The sequence below is a fragment of the Phodopus roborovskii genome, unplaced genomic scaffold, assembly GCF_943737965.1.
Source record: "Phodopus roborovskii unplaced genomic scaffold, PHOROB, whole genome shotgun sequence".
Lineage (NCBI taxonomy): Eukaryota > Metazoa > Chordata > Mammalia > Rodentia > Cricetidae > Phodopus > Phodopus roborovskii.
Genome location: NW_026126407.1, coordinates 55,933,946 through 55,949,965, shown reverse-complemented (window position 1 = coordinate 55,949,965; position 16,020 = coordinate 55,933,946). Strand labels below are relative to the sequence as shown.

Genomic DNA, 16,020 nt, shown 5'->3' with positions numbered 1-16,020 from the left:
ATGAAAGCAAGGCCAGTGGCATAGCCCTGTCATCGCAGCTACCATAGTGGCTGGGGCAGAAGTACAATCTCAAGGCCATCCTGAGTTAGAAAGCAAGTTCTAGACTAGTCTGTGGTAGTGATAACAGACCTTTCTGGAGGGCTGAAGATGCAGCTCAATAGCAGAGTGCTTACCCAGTGTGTGCAGGGCCCTGGGCTCCACTCCCACCAATAGAAACAAACAAACAAACAAAAAGATGGAAGACATGAAGTTGGGAGGAAGATGTGATGGGGCTCCCCAGGGGCATTTGAGATGGGGAGTAAGGGACGTATGTGATCAAAATACATTGTATACATCTATGAAATTTTAAAGATAATACACCAAAAATATTATGAAGATGGAGACAGGTAAATATACTAGTGATCTAACATGGAAAATAAAAATGATTTAAAGATCATTTTCTTCAATGGTTCCTCAATTTGCCAAATTATGCACTGGAAGATTATCATGAGAAAAACCTCTAAAAAATGCTAAAGAGTCTGGCATACAACCTTCACCTCTTCCCCACTTGCTTCCTGTGTCCCCCTCCTCTGCATGTGACAGCTCAGGAAATGAGAGCTCCTTGTTTCTCCGCAAAACGTTTCCTGTTACATTTCACTATACTTTATGGATTAAGTTACACACTGTTGTAACAGTATTCACAAATCAGGAAGTTCCCAAAGTTTCCTAGGGTCCCCCTCTCAGCCACCTGTGTCTGATTCCTAAATGGCTATCACCCTGGTCGGTCAACCCTTCTATAATTAAGTAGCTGATCAAGTTAGTAGATTGACTCAAGACTTCCTGACCTCTTGGGACTAAATCCAGAAAAATCATAAAAATAAGAAAAGAAAATCAGGAGACTGATGTAGAGAATTATAGGATTAGCCACCTTCTCCTTCACACACTGGGAATTATAGTGTTAACCACCTTCTCCTTCATGTGTTGCTCGGTGGATGCGAGTCTTGTCTCCAATGGAGAAAGATTCTTCTTTTAGGACTCTGCCCAGAGCTGCATTAACTTCCATCCAACAAAATTCTCTTCTGCTACTTTATTTATTGCCCACTCAGCTAGCATTGCCAGCTGAGGTCTCGGCAGATCATTTTGTTATATCTTCATTTACTTAAATGACATAAAAATTAACCTACTGCTTAAAGGAGGCTTCTCTCTCAGAGTGAGGGCATAGATAATTTTTTTTCCTGATACACTACAAAATCTTGAAAATTCTCACTTGAGTGGTTTCCCCGTCCTCACATGCCCCATCCCAATAAATTCCACATATTGTTCTGCCTCCTAGTTAAGCCTGTCAGAAGGGACACTTAAGAAACTGAAAAGGGACACACTGCTGAGAGGATTCAGAGAGCAAGGCAGAGTGATGCAATGTCAGCTCATTCTCTGTGACTTGCAATGAAACATCTCTGTTCCATGAAGTGTTGGGAGAATTAGACTCTATTGTTCTGTCTCTAAACACCTCCGTTTGGAAAGAGTTTGATTTGTATATTGTGCACACTTTACATATGAATTTGAACAGGAGTGATTTCCAGGCACAAATGAATTGGAATCCCAGGCATGCCCTTGCCAGACTGAATGGCTATTAGGGCCAGCCAATAGTGAATCAATCCCCTCCCAATGTACATGCTTCTGCAGGCTTCCTTTACATTTACTTTATATGTTTTAATTATTTGAGAACGTCATAAATGCAGATAATGTGCTTTGATCAGACCTACCCCCTATTCTCTCCCCTTCAAGTTCTCTTTTACATTTTTTTAAGGAGTTTGGTTTCCCCAGATGGAAACTAAATCCAAATTTAAAAAACATGTCCTAACACCACTTTTCATGGAAACCTCCATTTTGCATAACTATTTTCTTTTAAGAAATGTGGTAAAATCCAGTTAGATAGAAATGTGAGGAAAATGCTAATTATCTTAAAGCAAAAAAGAAGTTGACTGCAGTAAGGTTCTGGGGACAATGAAAAAGCATAATGCTATTGTGCTTCTGTCTGCCACCTCCCTAGTGCTACTGGTGACTGCCATGTCCACACACACACACACACACACACACACACACACACACACACACACACACTGAGAGAAGGCTATGACTTTTCTTTCTGCCACTTGCAGCTCCCCACGGGCCTTCTTTTACAATTGGAAAAGCTATATGGCTCCTCTGGGGCCTGGTCTTCAACAACTCTGTGCCTGTCCAGAATCCTAAAGGCACAACCAGCAAGATCATGGTGTCGGTGTGGGCCTTCTTTGCTGTAATTTTCCTGGCCAGTTACACAGCCAACCTGGCTGCCTTCATGATCCAGGAGGAGTTTGTGGACCAAGTGACAGGCCTCAGTGACAAGAAGGTAAGGCGACACCTTGCTGACTGAGGTTCCATGCTAACCACTGTTCTCAAAAGGGGTGATTCAGGTGTTTAAGGGCTCAACTGTCTATGCTATAACTCAAAAGCAGGAGATTTCTTCCATAAATTGCCAATTTATGAGCCAAGTCAGAGATGGCCATCATAAATACCATTTCCTGGTGGGTAACAGGTTCTGGACCCCAGCATCATGTGTGATGGCTTCTCATATTCATAAGATCTGATGGATGCTTACACTGTGGCTCTTCAGCTCAGATCACCCTGCAGCTTTGGATGAAACTCAGTCTCCTCGGGGATTTGATACTGAGGAGGGTGTACTTCCCAGACAAGAATAAACTCTGCGAGAAGAGCTGTCGGTACCTCACGAAGGGGTTTCTCTGTGGCCCGCCTTGGGTTCCCCACATATCACATTTTAAAAGTCAACCCTAAGCTCCACTCAGAGACAATTGTTTCATCAGTTCTTTACTGTACAATCAGGTCAACCTGTTTGGTGCCACTTCTGACTCTGAAATGAGCACAGAGATGGCTATTCCCTCTGTCTCTTCTTAGATGCTCTTCAACAATCCTACCTCAGTGAGCTGGGCTCCATAGCGCCTGCTGTCCCTGCCCTGATGTCCTCTCTTTCCATGCTCTCCCCATCCCCTCTCCCCATCATATCTCCCCATCATCTATCCCCATCCACCCACCCTCCCCTATCCTCTCTCACGGTCCTGCACCGAATCCCACAGAGGGCTGTGTGGTTTGACTGACTATTCAGAAACTTTCGTGGAGGATGAAGAGAGGTAAAGTGGGTTCATTCTCCTATTGAAATTTTAGCTCAGGAAACAAATCCCGACTTGCTAATCTCAGTAGTGCTGAGCCTGCAGCACAGCAGAGATTTTCTGTATCATGTGTGAGGATAATTTGTCTCTTTATAAAACCTCCCTGTCGCATCTTGTTGACATAAGTCTGCATCTACCCTCTCGGCATTCATCAACAAACTGCTGAGTAGAAAATCAGTCTGTGAAAAGGCTTCACAGCTTAGCCATACACTTTTGGAGAACGGGGTACACGGTGCCCTAGAAACAGAGACAGTAAGAGGTCAAAGACTGAGCTACCTTCACAGAGGTGATTTAGGAGTTCCTGACCTCTCTCAGAGGGCTCAAGACCCCACACACAGCTGGAATAGATGCCCTTGCATTCCAACCTCTCCAAGGCATATCCCCTCCATCATGTTCATCAAGGCACTCTCCCCTGTTCATACACACTCAGAGCTCATGTCCGGCTGGGTGCCTTTGGCTCCCTGGTCAGTGTGTAGACTGTTTTACCCTGTTTTCTAGGGGCTGCTCTTCCTTGAATTTCAGGTTGGAGAGAAAATACCAAGCCCTTGGAGAGATCCTTCTTGGCTGCTGGAGTAAGCCAGAGCTCTGGAGAAACCTGAGTTTTTGTTAGGAAATAAACAGTGCACAAGTAAACACCAGAGGAAAAGGAAGAGTCAGGTAGGGAAGGATCTTAAGGGTTAAGTTAGTTGATAAGACTGAAGTTGTCTCAAGAAAGAAGGGCCCAGAGCTGGTCAGTCAGTCAGTCTGTCTGACTGTCTTTCTCGCTGCATTTTTCAGTTGTGGGGTTGAACCTATGGTTACACATACTATGTTGAGGCTCTGCCACTCAGCTGTGTCCTTTTACTTTGTGCTTTGAGACAGGGTCTACTGCGTTGTCCAAGCTGGTTGTGAACTCACTCTGGTCAAGCAGGCTTTGAACTTGTAATCCTTCTGCTTCAGTTTCTTGAGTAGTTGGAATGAGATTCCTGTGCCTCCAGGCTCTGGTAGAAAAGTCTTTAATAACATTTCTAGCACTTAGGAGGTGTTTAGTATCACTGTTGCTCAAGTGCATAAATGCAGGGGTGCTATGTTAGACACATGTCCCCCTCACTTGAGTCCACTGGATTCTCTCCAGATCTGGATCCTCCACACCTTTACCTGCTCTTTGCAGGCTTTGCTGACAAAGGCTCAGATCCATGGTCTTTAGCACTGCATGGTAGAATTTAGGTCACCTGTAATCAATATGAGCAGTACAAGCCCAGGTGATCCCTAACTCTTCAGATGGACAAATGGAGGCATGCCGATGCTTTGGAGCTAGCCACAGAATCAGAGACCATCAGATAGGCTCTTGCCCAGCTTCCTGCCCCCCTTTAACAGCCCTTTTCCCTGCTTCACTTGCACTGGAACCTGTCATTAATAAAAGTCATTTTTATAAGAAATTTTGGCTTATGGTTCAGGTGGGAGACCCTCATCTGAAGCAAGGGCCACTGAAATATTGCATCTAGAGGCAGAAATATTAGATCTTCATTTCCTTTCCACCAGGACTAGCCACATCATGTGACTTCACCACCTGCTGGTTCTTCTCTGTGAATCTAGGATTCACACTTTTGGAGAAGGTCAAAAGACACTGGAGCTGTACGTGTGCCTTTGTCCTAATTACCTTTCTGTTGCCATGGCAAAACACTGACCAAAAACAACAGCCATTACCAAGGAAAGCCAGGACAGGAGCTAAAGGCAGGAACTTAAAAGTTGAAGGCAGGAACCTGGAGTTGAGGGCAGGAACCTGGGGTTGAGGGTAGGAACCTGGGGTTGAGGGGAACCCGGAGTGGAGGGCAGGAACCTGGGATTGAAGGCAGGAACCCAGAGGCAGGAACCTGGAGTTGAGGGCAGGAACCCGGGGTTGAGGGCAGAGACCTGGAGTTGAGGACAGGAACCTGGGGTTGAGGGCAGAGACATGGAGTTGAGGACAGGAACCTGGGGTTGAGGGCAGGAACCTGGAGGAAGGAACTGAAGCAGATGGTCATGGAGGAGTGTTTCTTAGTGGTTGCTTCAAGGCTTGTGTTCAGTTACCCTATGGAGAGAACCAGCTGCTCAGGGTAAGTGGGACTCTCTTACATTAATTAGCAATTAAGAGAAGGCCTCTCAGACATTCGCACAGACAAATCTGATGGAAGAAATTCCACAATTCAGAGTCACTCTTCCTTTCTAGGTTTATGTCAAGTTGATTAAAACTATGACAACTTTATGCCCTTTAAGTCTTCCATGGGCACAAAGAGCTATTCAATGATGCCATATATGATAGCCTCAAAGATGCAATGCATAGAAGAGGTGACTGGGAGAAGCAGGGGGGACTCTACCCTGAACATGAGGCTTTTACACAAAACTATTTGACAAACCACTTTACGTTCAGTCAGAGGTCAAAGCCACTGTCTTTCCCAGTCACTCTCCACATAATACTTTGGAAACAGGGTCTCTTACTAAATCAGGAGCTTACTTTTTGTGGTAGATTAACTGGCCAGAAAGCCCCTGAGGTCCCCCTATTTCTATCCCCTTTCCCTCCCCTAGTCCTAGGGTCATAGGTGTATGCTGCCATGCTCAAATTGTTTAATGGAAGCTGGGGATCCAAATTGAGGCCCTCAAGTTTGTGCAGCAGACACATTTTACTCCAACCCCTTTGTTGCTAGTTTCAAAGACAAAGAGAAAGAAATCCATTGCATTATAATTTGGAGTCTAAATAATACAACCACTTTCAAAAAAAAACTAATTTAAAGCACCAGTTATGTGCTGACCTTCTCTGGGTTGGAAGTACCCAGTGGCAGATCCTGTATCCCCATGGGACCCAGGTCAGCTTCCATGCTCAGAGCATCAAACGCAAACTGATAGCACTTTCAATTAAATGTTTGATGCAATTCAATAAACAGAACATTTCTGAGTAAGTAATCTAAATGCTCCTAGAAGATTAAAGACAACTACATTAGGGAAGTTTGCAAGATGTAAATCTGTCCTGAATCAATTTGTTTTGATACTGTACACAGGGGTTGTTTTTGCTTTGTTGGGTTTTAATTGTGAATGCTTATGTGACCGTTTGGGTTTGAGAGTTTTTAACTAGTGCTTGCTGTGGAAGCAACAGGTTTGAGGCTCTTGGTGTGCTCAGCTGAATCTGGGCTTACAGAGCAAGCAGGTGAATCTGTGTGAGAAGCTTCAAGAGACTAGAAAGGAAATTTGGACCCTCTCCAAAATAACAGCAATCACTGACAGAGAAAACCCATCTCTGAGAGGAAAGAGAATCTTGGCTGGGGTCAAACCCAACCCTGGCCTCTGATGGTCAAGGCTTCCCATATCTCAGTATCCTCAGGCCTTAACTTCTGAACAAAGGAATATGCTAATTCTGTTCTGGCAAGTGGCTATGAGGATTAGTGATAATCTCTTTACCATGTGTGGGATACTACTTATGTGGCATTTCCGCCTTCCCACTTCCTCTTGCACTGCCTCCTCCCTCCTGTTCTTCCTCCTCCCACTTCTTTTTATTGTCTTCATTACTGCCTTGTTCAAACTATTTCACTTCCGAACCCTGGGAAGTTAATGTACGGAATTGGACTCCTGCAAATACCCATGCAGGGATTTAGGGGCTTACCATGTAAGGGAGCTAGCTGTGTGTTCCTTCTCAGAGTCATGGTGCCTTGGGCAGGGGTGGGTGGGTGGGTGTCACAGTCTAGGCAGGGAGGTCTCTGAATTCTTTGCTGAATGCCAGTCTGTTTGGTCTCACATCAAGAATCGTGTGGTGTGTGCTACAGAGACAGCTCAGTCTTTAAAGGGCTTGTCTTGAAGTGCACTGGGACCTGAATTTAATCCTCAGGACCCATGTCAAAAAGGCCAGGAGTGGTGGTACATGCTTGGGAGAGAACGCATGGTTGGTCCTCTAACCTCAACTACATACTTGTGCATCTGTACACACATGATTCACTCTGTGAAGATCATGGTAGGACTAGAGGCCTCGGTTACTAAGTATTTCCAATTTGTAGATATGTGAGACATATCTTCCCCAAGTCTATAGCTTTGGGTTCATAATGATACAGGGTGTAGAAGTGTCCTGGTGGTTTGCTGAATGTTCTAAAAATTGCATTTCTTACCTCTATGTCTATCTCCCCCATCATAAATGCATGTCATAGCTTATTCACTTCGATGACCTTCAGATCTGTTCTCACACTCACTGGATATAGATGAAAGAAAATTTGGAAAAGATTCCATGTTTTCTATGCTGGAAGGAGACTGGCTAAAGCTATGATGAGTGATGACAGTTACCATGAACAACACTCATGTGATCACTGTGGAACATGTACTATGATCTGCATGAAGCATTTGAATTACATGTAATTTCAAGCATAACTAATTTCCAAAACTGTGCCTAATGTATAGACAAGAGAAACAGGCTCAGTGGGCTTCATGGACTGTTCTGAACAACCCAGCTCCTAAGTGGTTGATGAGAAACCTCTAGGAGCTGGCAGGGCCTCTCCAGATCTGGGCCCCATGATGTCACTGCTCAGTGCTTCCATGGTGACTCTGTGCCACCCCTTCCTTTCTGCTTGCATGGGGCCTGGCTAGGAGAATGTCTCTCACCAGAAATCATTCCAGAAGGAAACATGGGATGTCTACAGTATAGATCTAGTTGAGAAAGATGAGCCCCACCATGACTCTAACTTTTCAGACTAAGCATCATGACACTTTCATGAGCCATAGAATTGATGTAAAGGTTTGGAATCTATAGGCAATGAACTTATCTTTGGATGGAGGGTAGTGATGGTTGCACTAAGTGATGTGTTCAATGCCAGTGAATGACACACTTAAAATTTTTAAATGATATATTCTATGTTATATGCATTTTATTTCAATTTTAACATATATGAATATACTTTTAAATAAAAAAACAACACAGCATTGAGGCATCAAAATATTCTATGTGTGGAAAGAATGAGCACCTCTAAGGTGTGTGTGTGTGTGTGTATGTATGTGTGTGTGTGTGTGTGTACATGTTTACAAGTAGCAATGAGAATTGTTTAAAAATTTGACAGTCTTTGATCTAGTGAGAAAGGTTTCTGCATGTCAGCGCTGTCTGATGGGGGCTGTTACTGATATCTGAGGGTACGGGAACCATCACAGAAAATTAAGATGTCTGTCTTTGTGCAAACCAGAGGCAAAGGGGGAAAGTGCATCTTAGTGCTGCATTTCTGCAACAATTGAAGATTGAAGTGGAGACTTAGTCAAACAGACCCTCTCCTGCATCTCTGGAGATTGGGAATGGCTGTACAACTACTAGATTTACAAGTGGCACTATGAGTGCTGTTCTTTCCGGAGCCGGGGCCTGTGCTTTCCCTTCTGGTGAAGAACAAGGTTGCTGTGTGGCAGAGTGAGTTCACAGAGCCTTATGCTGTATGCCCATACACACACATACATGCACATATACTTGAACACTTATATACACACATGTTCATGTATGCACACATACATATATACAATGCACACATACACACACATACATACATGTATGTGAATGAACACATGCCTCTATACACATACACATGTATGCATGCACATTCCTGCACAATACATACATATATCTCCTTGCATATAATGTACTTACAAACACACATGTAACATATGTAACATGCACATGCATGCCATATACACATGTTCATTCTCTCTCTGTCTCTGTCTGTCTGTCTGTCTGTCTCTGTCTCTGTATCTCTCTCTCTCAATGCAAGGTGCACCCAGGAGGCATAAGGCTCTAGTTTAGATAATGAATGGTCCCCTTCCCCAGATCCAGTTACAGATCCAATTCTGCAGCAGCATGACTCATTTAGAGAAAATGATTATCAACTGTAACTTTTAATTAACAGTGAGAAGAACTGTGAGTTCTGGAAGCAAGACTAGCACCCCTGCTTGATGTATCTCTTGAGTAAAGTTGGACGCTTTCTCTGACAGGTCTTAGTTTTGTGGAAAGAATGGTGTCTGCCAGTTGGAGAGAGATCCCCCAGACTATGATCCAGCATTGGCACTGGTTTGCTGGGCATTCCTACCATTTCAGGATCTCCAGGTCCTCATCTATATTTTATTTATTTTTGAGACAATATTTTGTTGTGTGGCCTAAGTTGGCCTTGAGCTTGTGACCTTCTTGCCTCAGCCTGTGTTCTGTGAAACAGGTGTGCACCAACATGCCCAGCTTTTACACAGGTCATGTAATACAAGCCTGTTTCCTCATATACAAAATGGAGCTGTAAGATTAGCCTCATATCTGTGAGCTTGCATGACCAACATTTTTAGAAGATTAGGAAACACTATTATCCCCGTATAAGTCCTGAGGAAATGTCAGTTACTAAAAGTAACTAGACTGACAAAACAAGGGTCATTATTACTATTATCTTCTAAGTTTTATAACTCACAGTCTGTGGAAAAATGCAGTTTGAGCTATTATTTTTGCTCACAATGAACAAGAAATACTAAAGCATTAGTTTCCAGTGCCTTCTCCATTGCAGTCATTTGGCAAATGTTATATTATTCAGTCTTCATAGTGACATTTTAAGGGAATTGATGATGTGGTCCCTACTGCATGGCCCCTGCTTCTGCTGTCTCTAGGATCAATTGTATTTCTAGGATTCAGGCTGTATCAATTGACTTCTAATCTAGTTGACTATCTTGAAAGATGATCTAAGTAATATATATACATATGCAGACATGAGGACTTGAGTTTCATCTCCCAGAACTCCACCTGGACACACACACACACACACACACACACACACACACACACACACACACACACAAACACACACACAAACTATGGGCAGGTAGTACCAGCCAGTCAGTCAAGGAAGAATCATGAAGCATGGGAAACTTCCATACAAACCTGAGTATCTCAGGAAGCAAAGTCAGCAGGAGCTTTGGCTCACAAACTTTCCCTTGGTCTGCCATGAGCTGGGCATTGTGGCTGGCAACTGTTAGGATCCCACAATATTGCCTGTGTAAATGACTGAGAGAATGGAGGCTGAATGAGTGATAGCCTACAGCCATTCTCTGGAGATGAGAGTGAGCTATGACTGGTAATAATCACAAAAAGGAAAACTTCGTCATAAAACAGGCAAGAGTGTTGGAATAAAATTGACCCTTAACTCCTTCATCATGTCTTGGTGCCAACTGTATGCCTAACATGATGCTAGTCTCCTTAATGGCTTGAGAGCTAACCTCAGAAAATATTCATTGAGCAACAGAGCAAGCCCTGTGCTCAGTTCTGGGGAACAGCATAGAAAACACAAGCCAGATGCTGTCTACACCTTCCTGGGCTCACAGACCCATAGGAGATGGGATGGAGCACATCAAAGGCTGCAAAGGATCTTCTTACTGTTCTATGCAACTACATGTTGAGCCTCTGTACTGCATGAATGCTCACTCACTGGTTTCTTCTCTCTCTTCCTTTCACCTTTCCTTTCCCTAATTCCCCCTCCAGTTTCAGAGACCTCATGACTATTCTCCACCGTTCCGATTTGGGACAGTACCCAACGGGAGTACAGAGAGGAATATCCGTAACAACTACCCATATATGCACCAGTACATGACCAAATTCAACCAGAGAGGAGTAGAGGATGCCTTGGTCAGCTTGAAAACAGGGTAAGGACAATGGCTCCTTCTTCTCTGCAGGCAGCAGTGCTTAAACTTGACAGCAACAGACTCTATATGCCTCAGTGCTGCTATCTATCCTGTTTTCTGGAGAGGTGCTGCAGGCTAGATGGCCTCCAGCAGAGGAGTGTTTGTGTTAATCTGATGATATCATGGGCTGCCAGTTAAGAGGAAGCAACCCACAAAATATGGAAACCAGGGGGTTCTGTAAGCTGATAAAGAAGTTGGTTCAACTCTGTGGGATATTTTAGCCAAGTAGAAAGACCTAAAAAGGTTGATAGCTTAAAGAAGTAAAACTAGATTTATATTAGATTATTTGGGGGAAGGGTAGAATACTGGTAACAGCTTGACAATGCAGTATTGATGAAGGAAGCTGGGGATGAGGCTCAGAGGCAGAGTCTCTGTCTGGAATGCAGAATCCTAAATTTCATTCTAGACACACTGAGCAAAGTGGTGAAGGAGAAAGGAAAGAGATAAGAACTCAAATCCTTTCTAAAGACACAGCCAGCATTCTGGTCTACCAATTAATTGACATGGTGAAATTGAACTATATTAGTCAGCCCTCTAGAGGAACAAAACTGATAGTGATATATATATATATATATGTGTGTGTGTGTGTGTGTGTGTGTGTGTGTGTGTGTGTGTGTGTGTGTATGGGATTTATTAGAATGGCTTACAGACAGTTATCCAACTAGTTCAACAATGTCTGTCTACCAAAGGAAGGTGAAAGAATAAAGTAGCTATGCAGTTCATGAGGCTGGATTCTCAGCTCATCTTCAGTATATGTCTGTCAGTAAGCAGGCAAAGGGAGCAAGCCTTCTTCATCCATGCATATTCTTTATAGAGGCTGACAACACACAGTATGGCCCAGATTAATGATGCATCTTTCCACATGAAAAGATCTGGATTAAAAGTGGGTCTTCTCACTTAAAATGATTTAATTAAGAAATAAAACCCTCACAGGCATATCCAGCCATTTGGATTTTAGTTAATTCTAGATATAGTCAAGTTGACAACCAAGAATAGCTATCACAAATCCACACCTTGTCAACTTGATACACAATCATATCTTCTTATGTTATGCTTTCATTTACAAATGAAAATAATAACTAGGTCATAATTATACCAACATAATGTAACTATCACTTGTACAACTGTAAACACATTATAAATTTTAGAATAGGTGGCAATGTCCCTTGAACGGCATTCTTTTAGTATCTCAAACTCAAATATGATAATCACTAATGCTCCCTTAATTGACATTATATTACATGATAAACAAATTGAGGAAAGAAAACAGAAATATCTGTAGAAACACATTCTTAACAAATTATGACCGAAGCACTCATGTCAGTTACAACCCTCATTTCTGTAAGTGGTCACGTTGTCTTAGCTGGTATTTATGACTACTGTCCTCTACCCATTCTGTATTCTTCTACCCTCAGCGAGAGCTTTAGAAGGTCTTGGCTCTTTTCCTTGAGGACTGACCCATACTTTCATTCCTCATGGGTCTGTGCCCTTTGTCATTCCAGGCAGGAATGGGCTGCTATAGTTTCCCATTAACTTTAATCAGGGCATGGTAGCACCAAGGGACACTCTAAATGATCTTCTACACTTCAGACATAATCTTTCTTACCTCCTTTGTAGAGAAACAATCCAGTTTGCCTGTGGTAGTCTGGATCAATTACGTCTGCTATCAGTGTTATTCTTTTCTTTACCTGTTGGCTTAAGAGCATCAGAAGCCCAAAGTGGCCAGGTGGAAGTCTGAGCTTCCAGTCCAATGCAGTGTTTGCCATGTCTCCTGGCAGGAATGCTCCCAACTCTGGAACAAAAACTTCTAGGCCAGCAGAACTTAAGATCTCAGGAATAAGAGGCAGTTTTACCACTGGGTCACTAGAGGTGATAATGATAGAGCTATACCATTTTCTACTTTCAAGAGTTCTACTTCATAATTCTTGAACCCATGGATCCTGGATATGGGAAAAAACATCCCATATATTGGACTCTAATAAGACATTCTATAAGCCAAAAGATGGTCATTTTGTCAGAAACATTACATTTTGGAAAGGCAAATCCATAGCCAGAATAAGTATCTTCTCCAGTGAGGAAAGAGTGTTGTCCTTTCCACATAGGAAGTGGTCTAATATACTCAACCTGCCACCAGATCACTGACTGGCCACTTAGGGGAATGGTGCCATATCAGGGGCTCAATGCTAGTCTCTGATGTTAGCAGAGCTTAGCAGTAGCTGTAGCCAGGTCAGCTTTGGTGAGTGGAAGTCTGTCGTGGATCCTATATAAAGGCTCCATCTGTGCCACCATGGCCACTTTGTTCATGGGCCAATTGGGCAGTGACAGGATGGCTGGGAAAGAGGTTGACTGTCCACAGAACAGGACATACTATTACTTGATTACTGAAGTCTTCCTCTGCTGGTCACAGTTTGTTGAACATTTACACGGGGCACCAGGTATCTTCACATCCTTTGCTCATTTGCAGAGATATGTCCACATACTCCTTCTCTAGATGTTTTTCTCACCAATTTCACAATCTTTCTTTTCTAAGTCCTGACCATCCAGCCAGTCTAATGGCTCTAGACCATGAGTCAACTGAACGATTGCATATTTGCCATTTCTCCTTCCAAACAAACTGTATGACCATGTGCACTGCCTGAAGTTCTGCCCTGTGCACTGTGAAGATTTCCCTTCATCAGTATCTTTCAGAATTGTCCCAGAAAGGGGTTGTAATGGTGCAGCTGTCAACTTCTGTGTGGTGCCTATATAATGTGCAGAACCATTAGTAAACCAGACCCTAGTCTTCTCTTCCTCAGTCAACTGATCCTAGGCTACAGGTGCATGCTTGGCAGTAGACAGTATGGTAATCACAGTAGAAACCACAGGTATTTGGAAAACTTCATGTAAGCTGCTTATGCCTTCAGGACCTACTTGGGCCCAACCAACCAACCAACCATACATACATACTACATACATACATACATGCATGCATATATATCACATCCATTTGATACTAGATTGCTGCTGTGCATGTCCTACTTTATGACTTTGTGGGTCAGATAACACCCAGCTCATGATAGGCAGCTCAGGTCAAATGGTAACTTCATGGCCCCTGGTTAAATGTTCATTTTCCTCTAAGGCCCAATACCAGGCTAAGAGCCATCTTTCAAAGGGAGAATAGTGTTTGGAGATAGTTGTTGGACAAAGGTCTCTTTCATGACTCACCTACAGGGGCTGCCAAAGCCTCCAAACAGCAACCCTATCTGCCACTGACACTCCAAATACCATTGGGTCTGCTGGATCATATGATCCAAATGTAGAGCATCCTGCACAGCAACCGAGATCTGTTGAAGAGCCTTCTTCTGTTCCAGGTTCCACTCAAAGCGCAATTAACCCTCATTCCATAGGTCAGTGAACCAGTGTGAGAATTCTGCTAACTTTTAAGAATATCAATCCCAATTATGCATTCTGGGACTGGGGAAATAGCCATGGGGTGATTTTGGAAACCCACTGCAGCTTCTGTGAGTTGTAGTTCAGCTCAATCTCCATTAATCACCTGAACTCCTTAAGCTCCTACTTTAACTGGAGGGCCACAATGTTTCTTGGGATCTCCCAGAATAATCACCAATTCAGAACCAGTATCCAACAGGCACAGAAAATGTGGTTGTTTCCCCAACCTCTTGAAAATGCCATAAGTCCTTCAGGGGAAGAGCTGGAGAAAGGCTAACAATAAAACTTTTAGGAATTTTATCGAGATCTTTCCTCAGGAGAACCTGGCTATCCCTTCACACAAGATGTTCTGAGTCTGCAAAATGGCTCAGGTCTTGAAATGGGCTGAGATTCCCTTTTGCTATAATCCAATGTAGACTTTTTTTCAATTGTTTGAGAATTTTCCCACTTATGCAGATGAAGCAAACATGTAGTGGCCTTTATATCTGTTTCATGCCTAGAAACACCATGATTGATTAGTCTAGTGGTTCTCAACCTGTGAGTTGCAACCCTCTCCAGAGGTAACCTAAGACTATATGCATGTCATATATTTGCATTAGGATTTATAACAGTAACAAAATTCCAGTTATGAAGTAGCAGCAAAAATAATTTTATGGTTGGGGGTCACAACAACATGGAGCACTGTATTAAGGGATCACAGCATTAGGAAGGTTGAGAGCCATTGGATTAGCCAGTACCAAAGGTCCACACAAGTCATGCCACCATAAATTGCCTGTGTTGACCATTATAGGTCAGGCCACTATGAACATTGCTTTGTCTGTGATGCCTCTTATGATAAGCACAATCACCTTGCCTTTAGTGATTCATTGCTGCTACCTGGCCCTTCTACCTCAGGATCCAACTAAACCCATTGCATTTAATTCATCCAACTGAGCATCAACTTTTTCAACCCTAAGGTCTGGAATAAAGAAAAGGCTGGCAATATACCTCTTCAAATGTGCTGATATTCCTCTAATCATTTTGCATTTTATAGAATTAGTGAAGACCTGAGCTTTCCAATTGTGGTGAATTAGGTTTTACACAACATACCCATTCTAGTATTATAATTTCCCCAAGCCTTAAAAATCCCTTCATCAACATAAGTCAAGGGATATCAGGCATCTATAACTCTTTTTCAGCAGACTATCTTTTGACAAATGCTTCAATTAATCATTCAAACAAACTTATAACACCTTTTTAACTGTGAAAACTTCCATATTAACCTAGAGTCTCCACTCATTAGACCAATGTTAATAAACTCAGCCTTATCAATTTTTAATCCATATCCTTAAAATCCTTTCCCACATGTTCCCCAGACTTCTGCTTATGTGAATTAGCAAACTCATTAAGCTCCTTAGTAGTAGTGTAGCAACCTCCCCATGGATTGTACTTTCTACCTCTGCTCTAAGGAGCCTGTTTTGCCTTGAATCTGGTTATAGGTTTAGAGGTATCTATTGGTCGGCTCCAAGGGACATCAGTATTGTCTTGTCTGGCATCTCCTTCAAAGAAATTCACTGCTGGTTTAATAAACAACAAAGTATTCTTTTCCTCAGTCAAAGACAGAAAGGGCAATATTACAAAGGGTGGAGCTGTGAGTACTGTGTCTGCTGAGGGTGGAGAGGCTGCTTCCTTAGGTAAAATGAGCCCTTGAGAATCTGAGGGTTCAGAGTTC

At 42.9% G+C, this 16,020-nt stretch overlaps 1 protein-coding gene across 1 annotated transcript in view; it reads left to right on the top strand.

Annotated features, from left to right (window-relative positions):
• Grin2a (glutamate ionotropic receptor NMDA type subunit 2A) overlaps nt 1–16,020 on the top strand; it is a 381,691-nt gene that overhangs the window by 315,267 nt on the left and 50,404 nt on the right. Inside the window, exons 10-11 of the mRNA XM_051181444.1 lie at nt 2,139–2,368; nt 10,681–10,841. Of these exons, the coding sequence (XP_051037401.1) occupies nt 2,139–2,368; nt 10,681–10,841 (391 nt within the window). The remainder of the gene's footprint in view (nt 1–2,138; nt 2,369–10,680; nt 10,842–16,020) is intronic.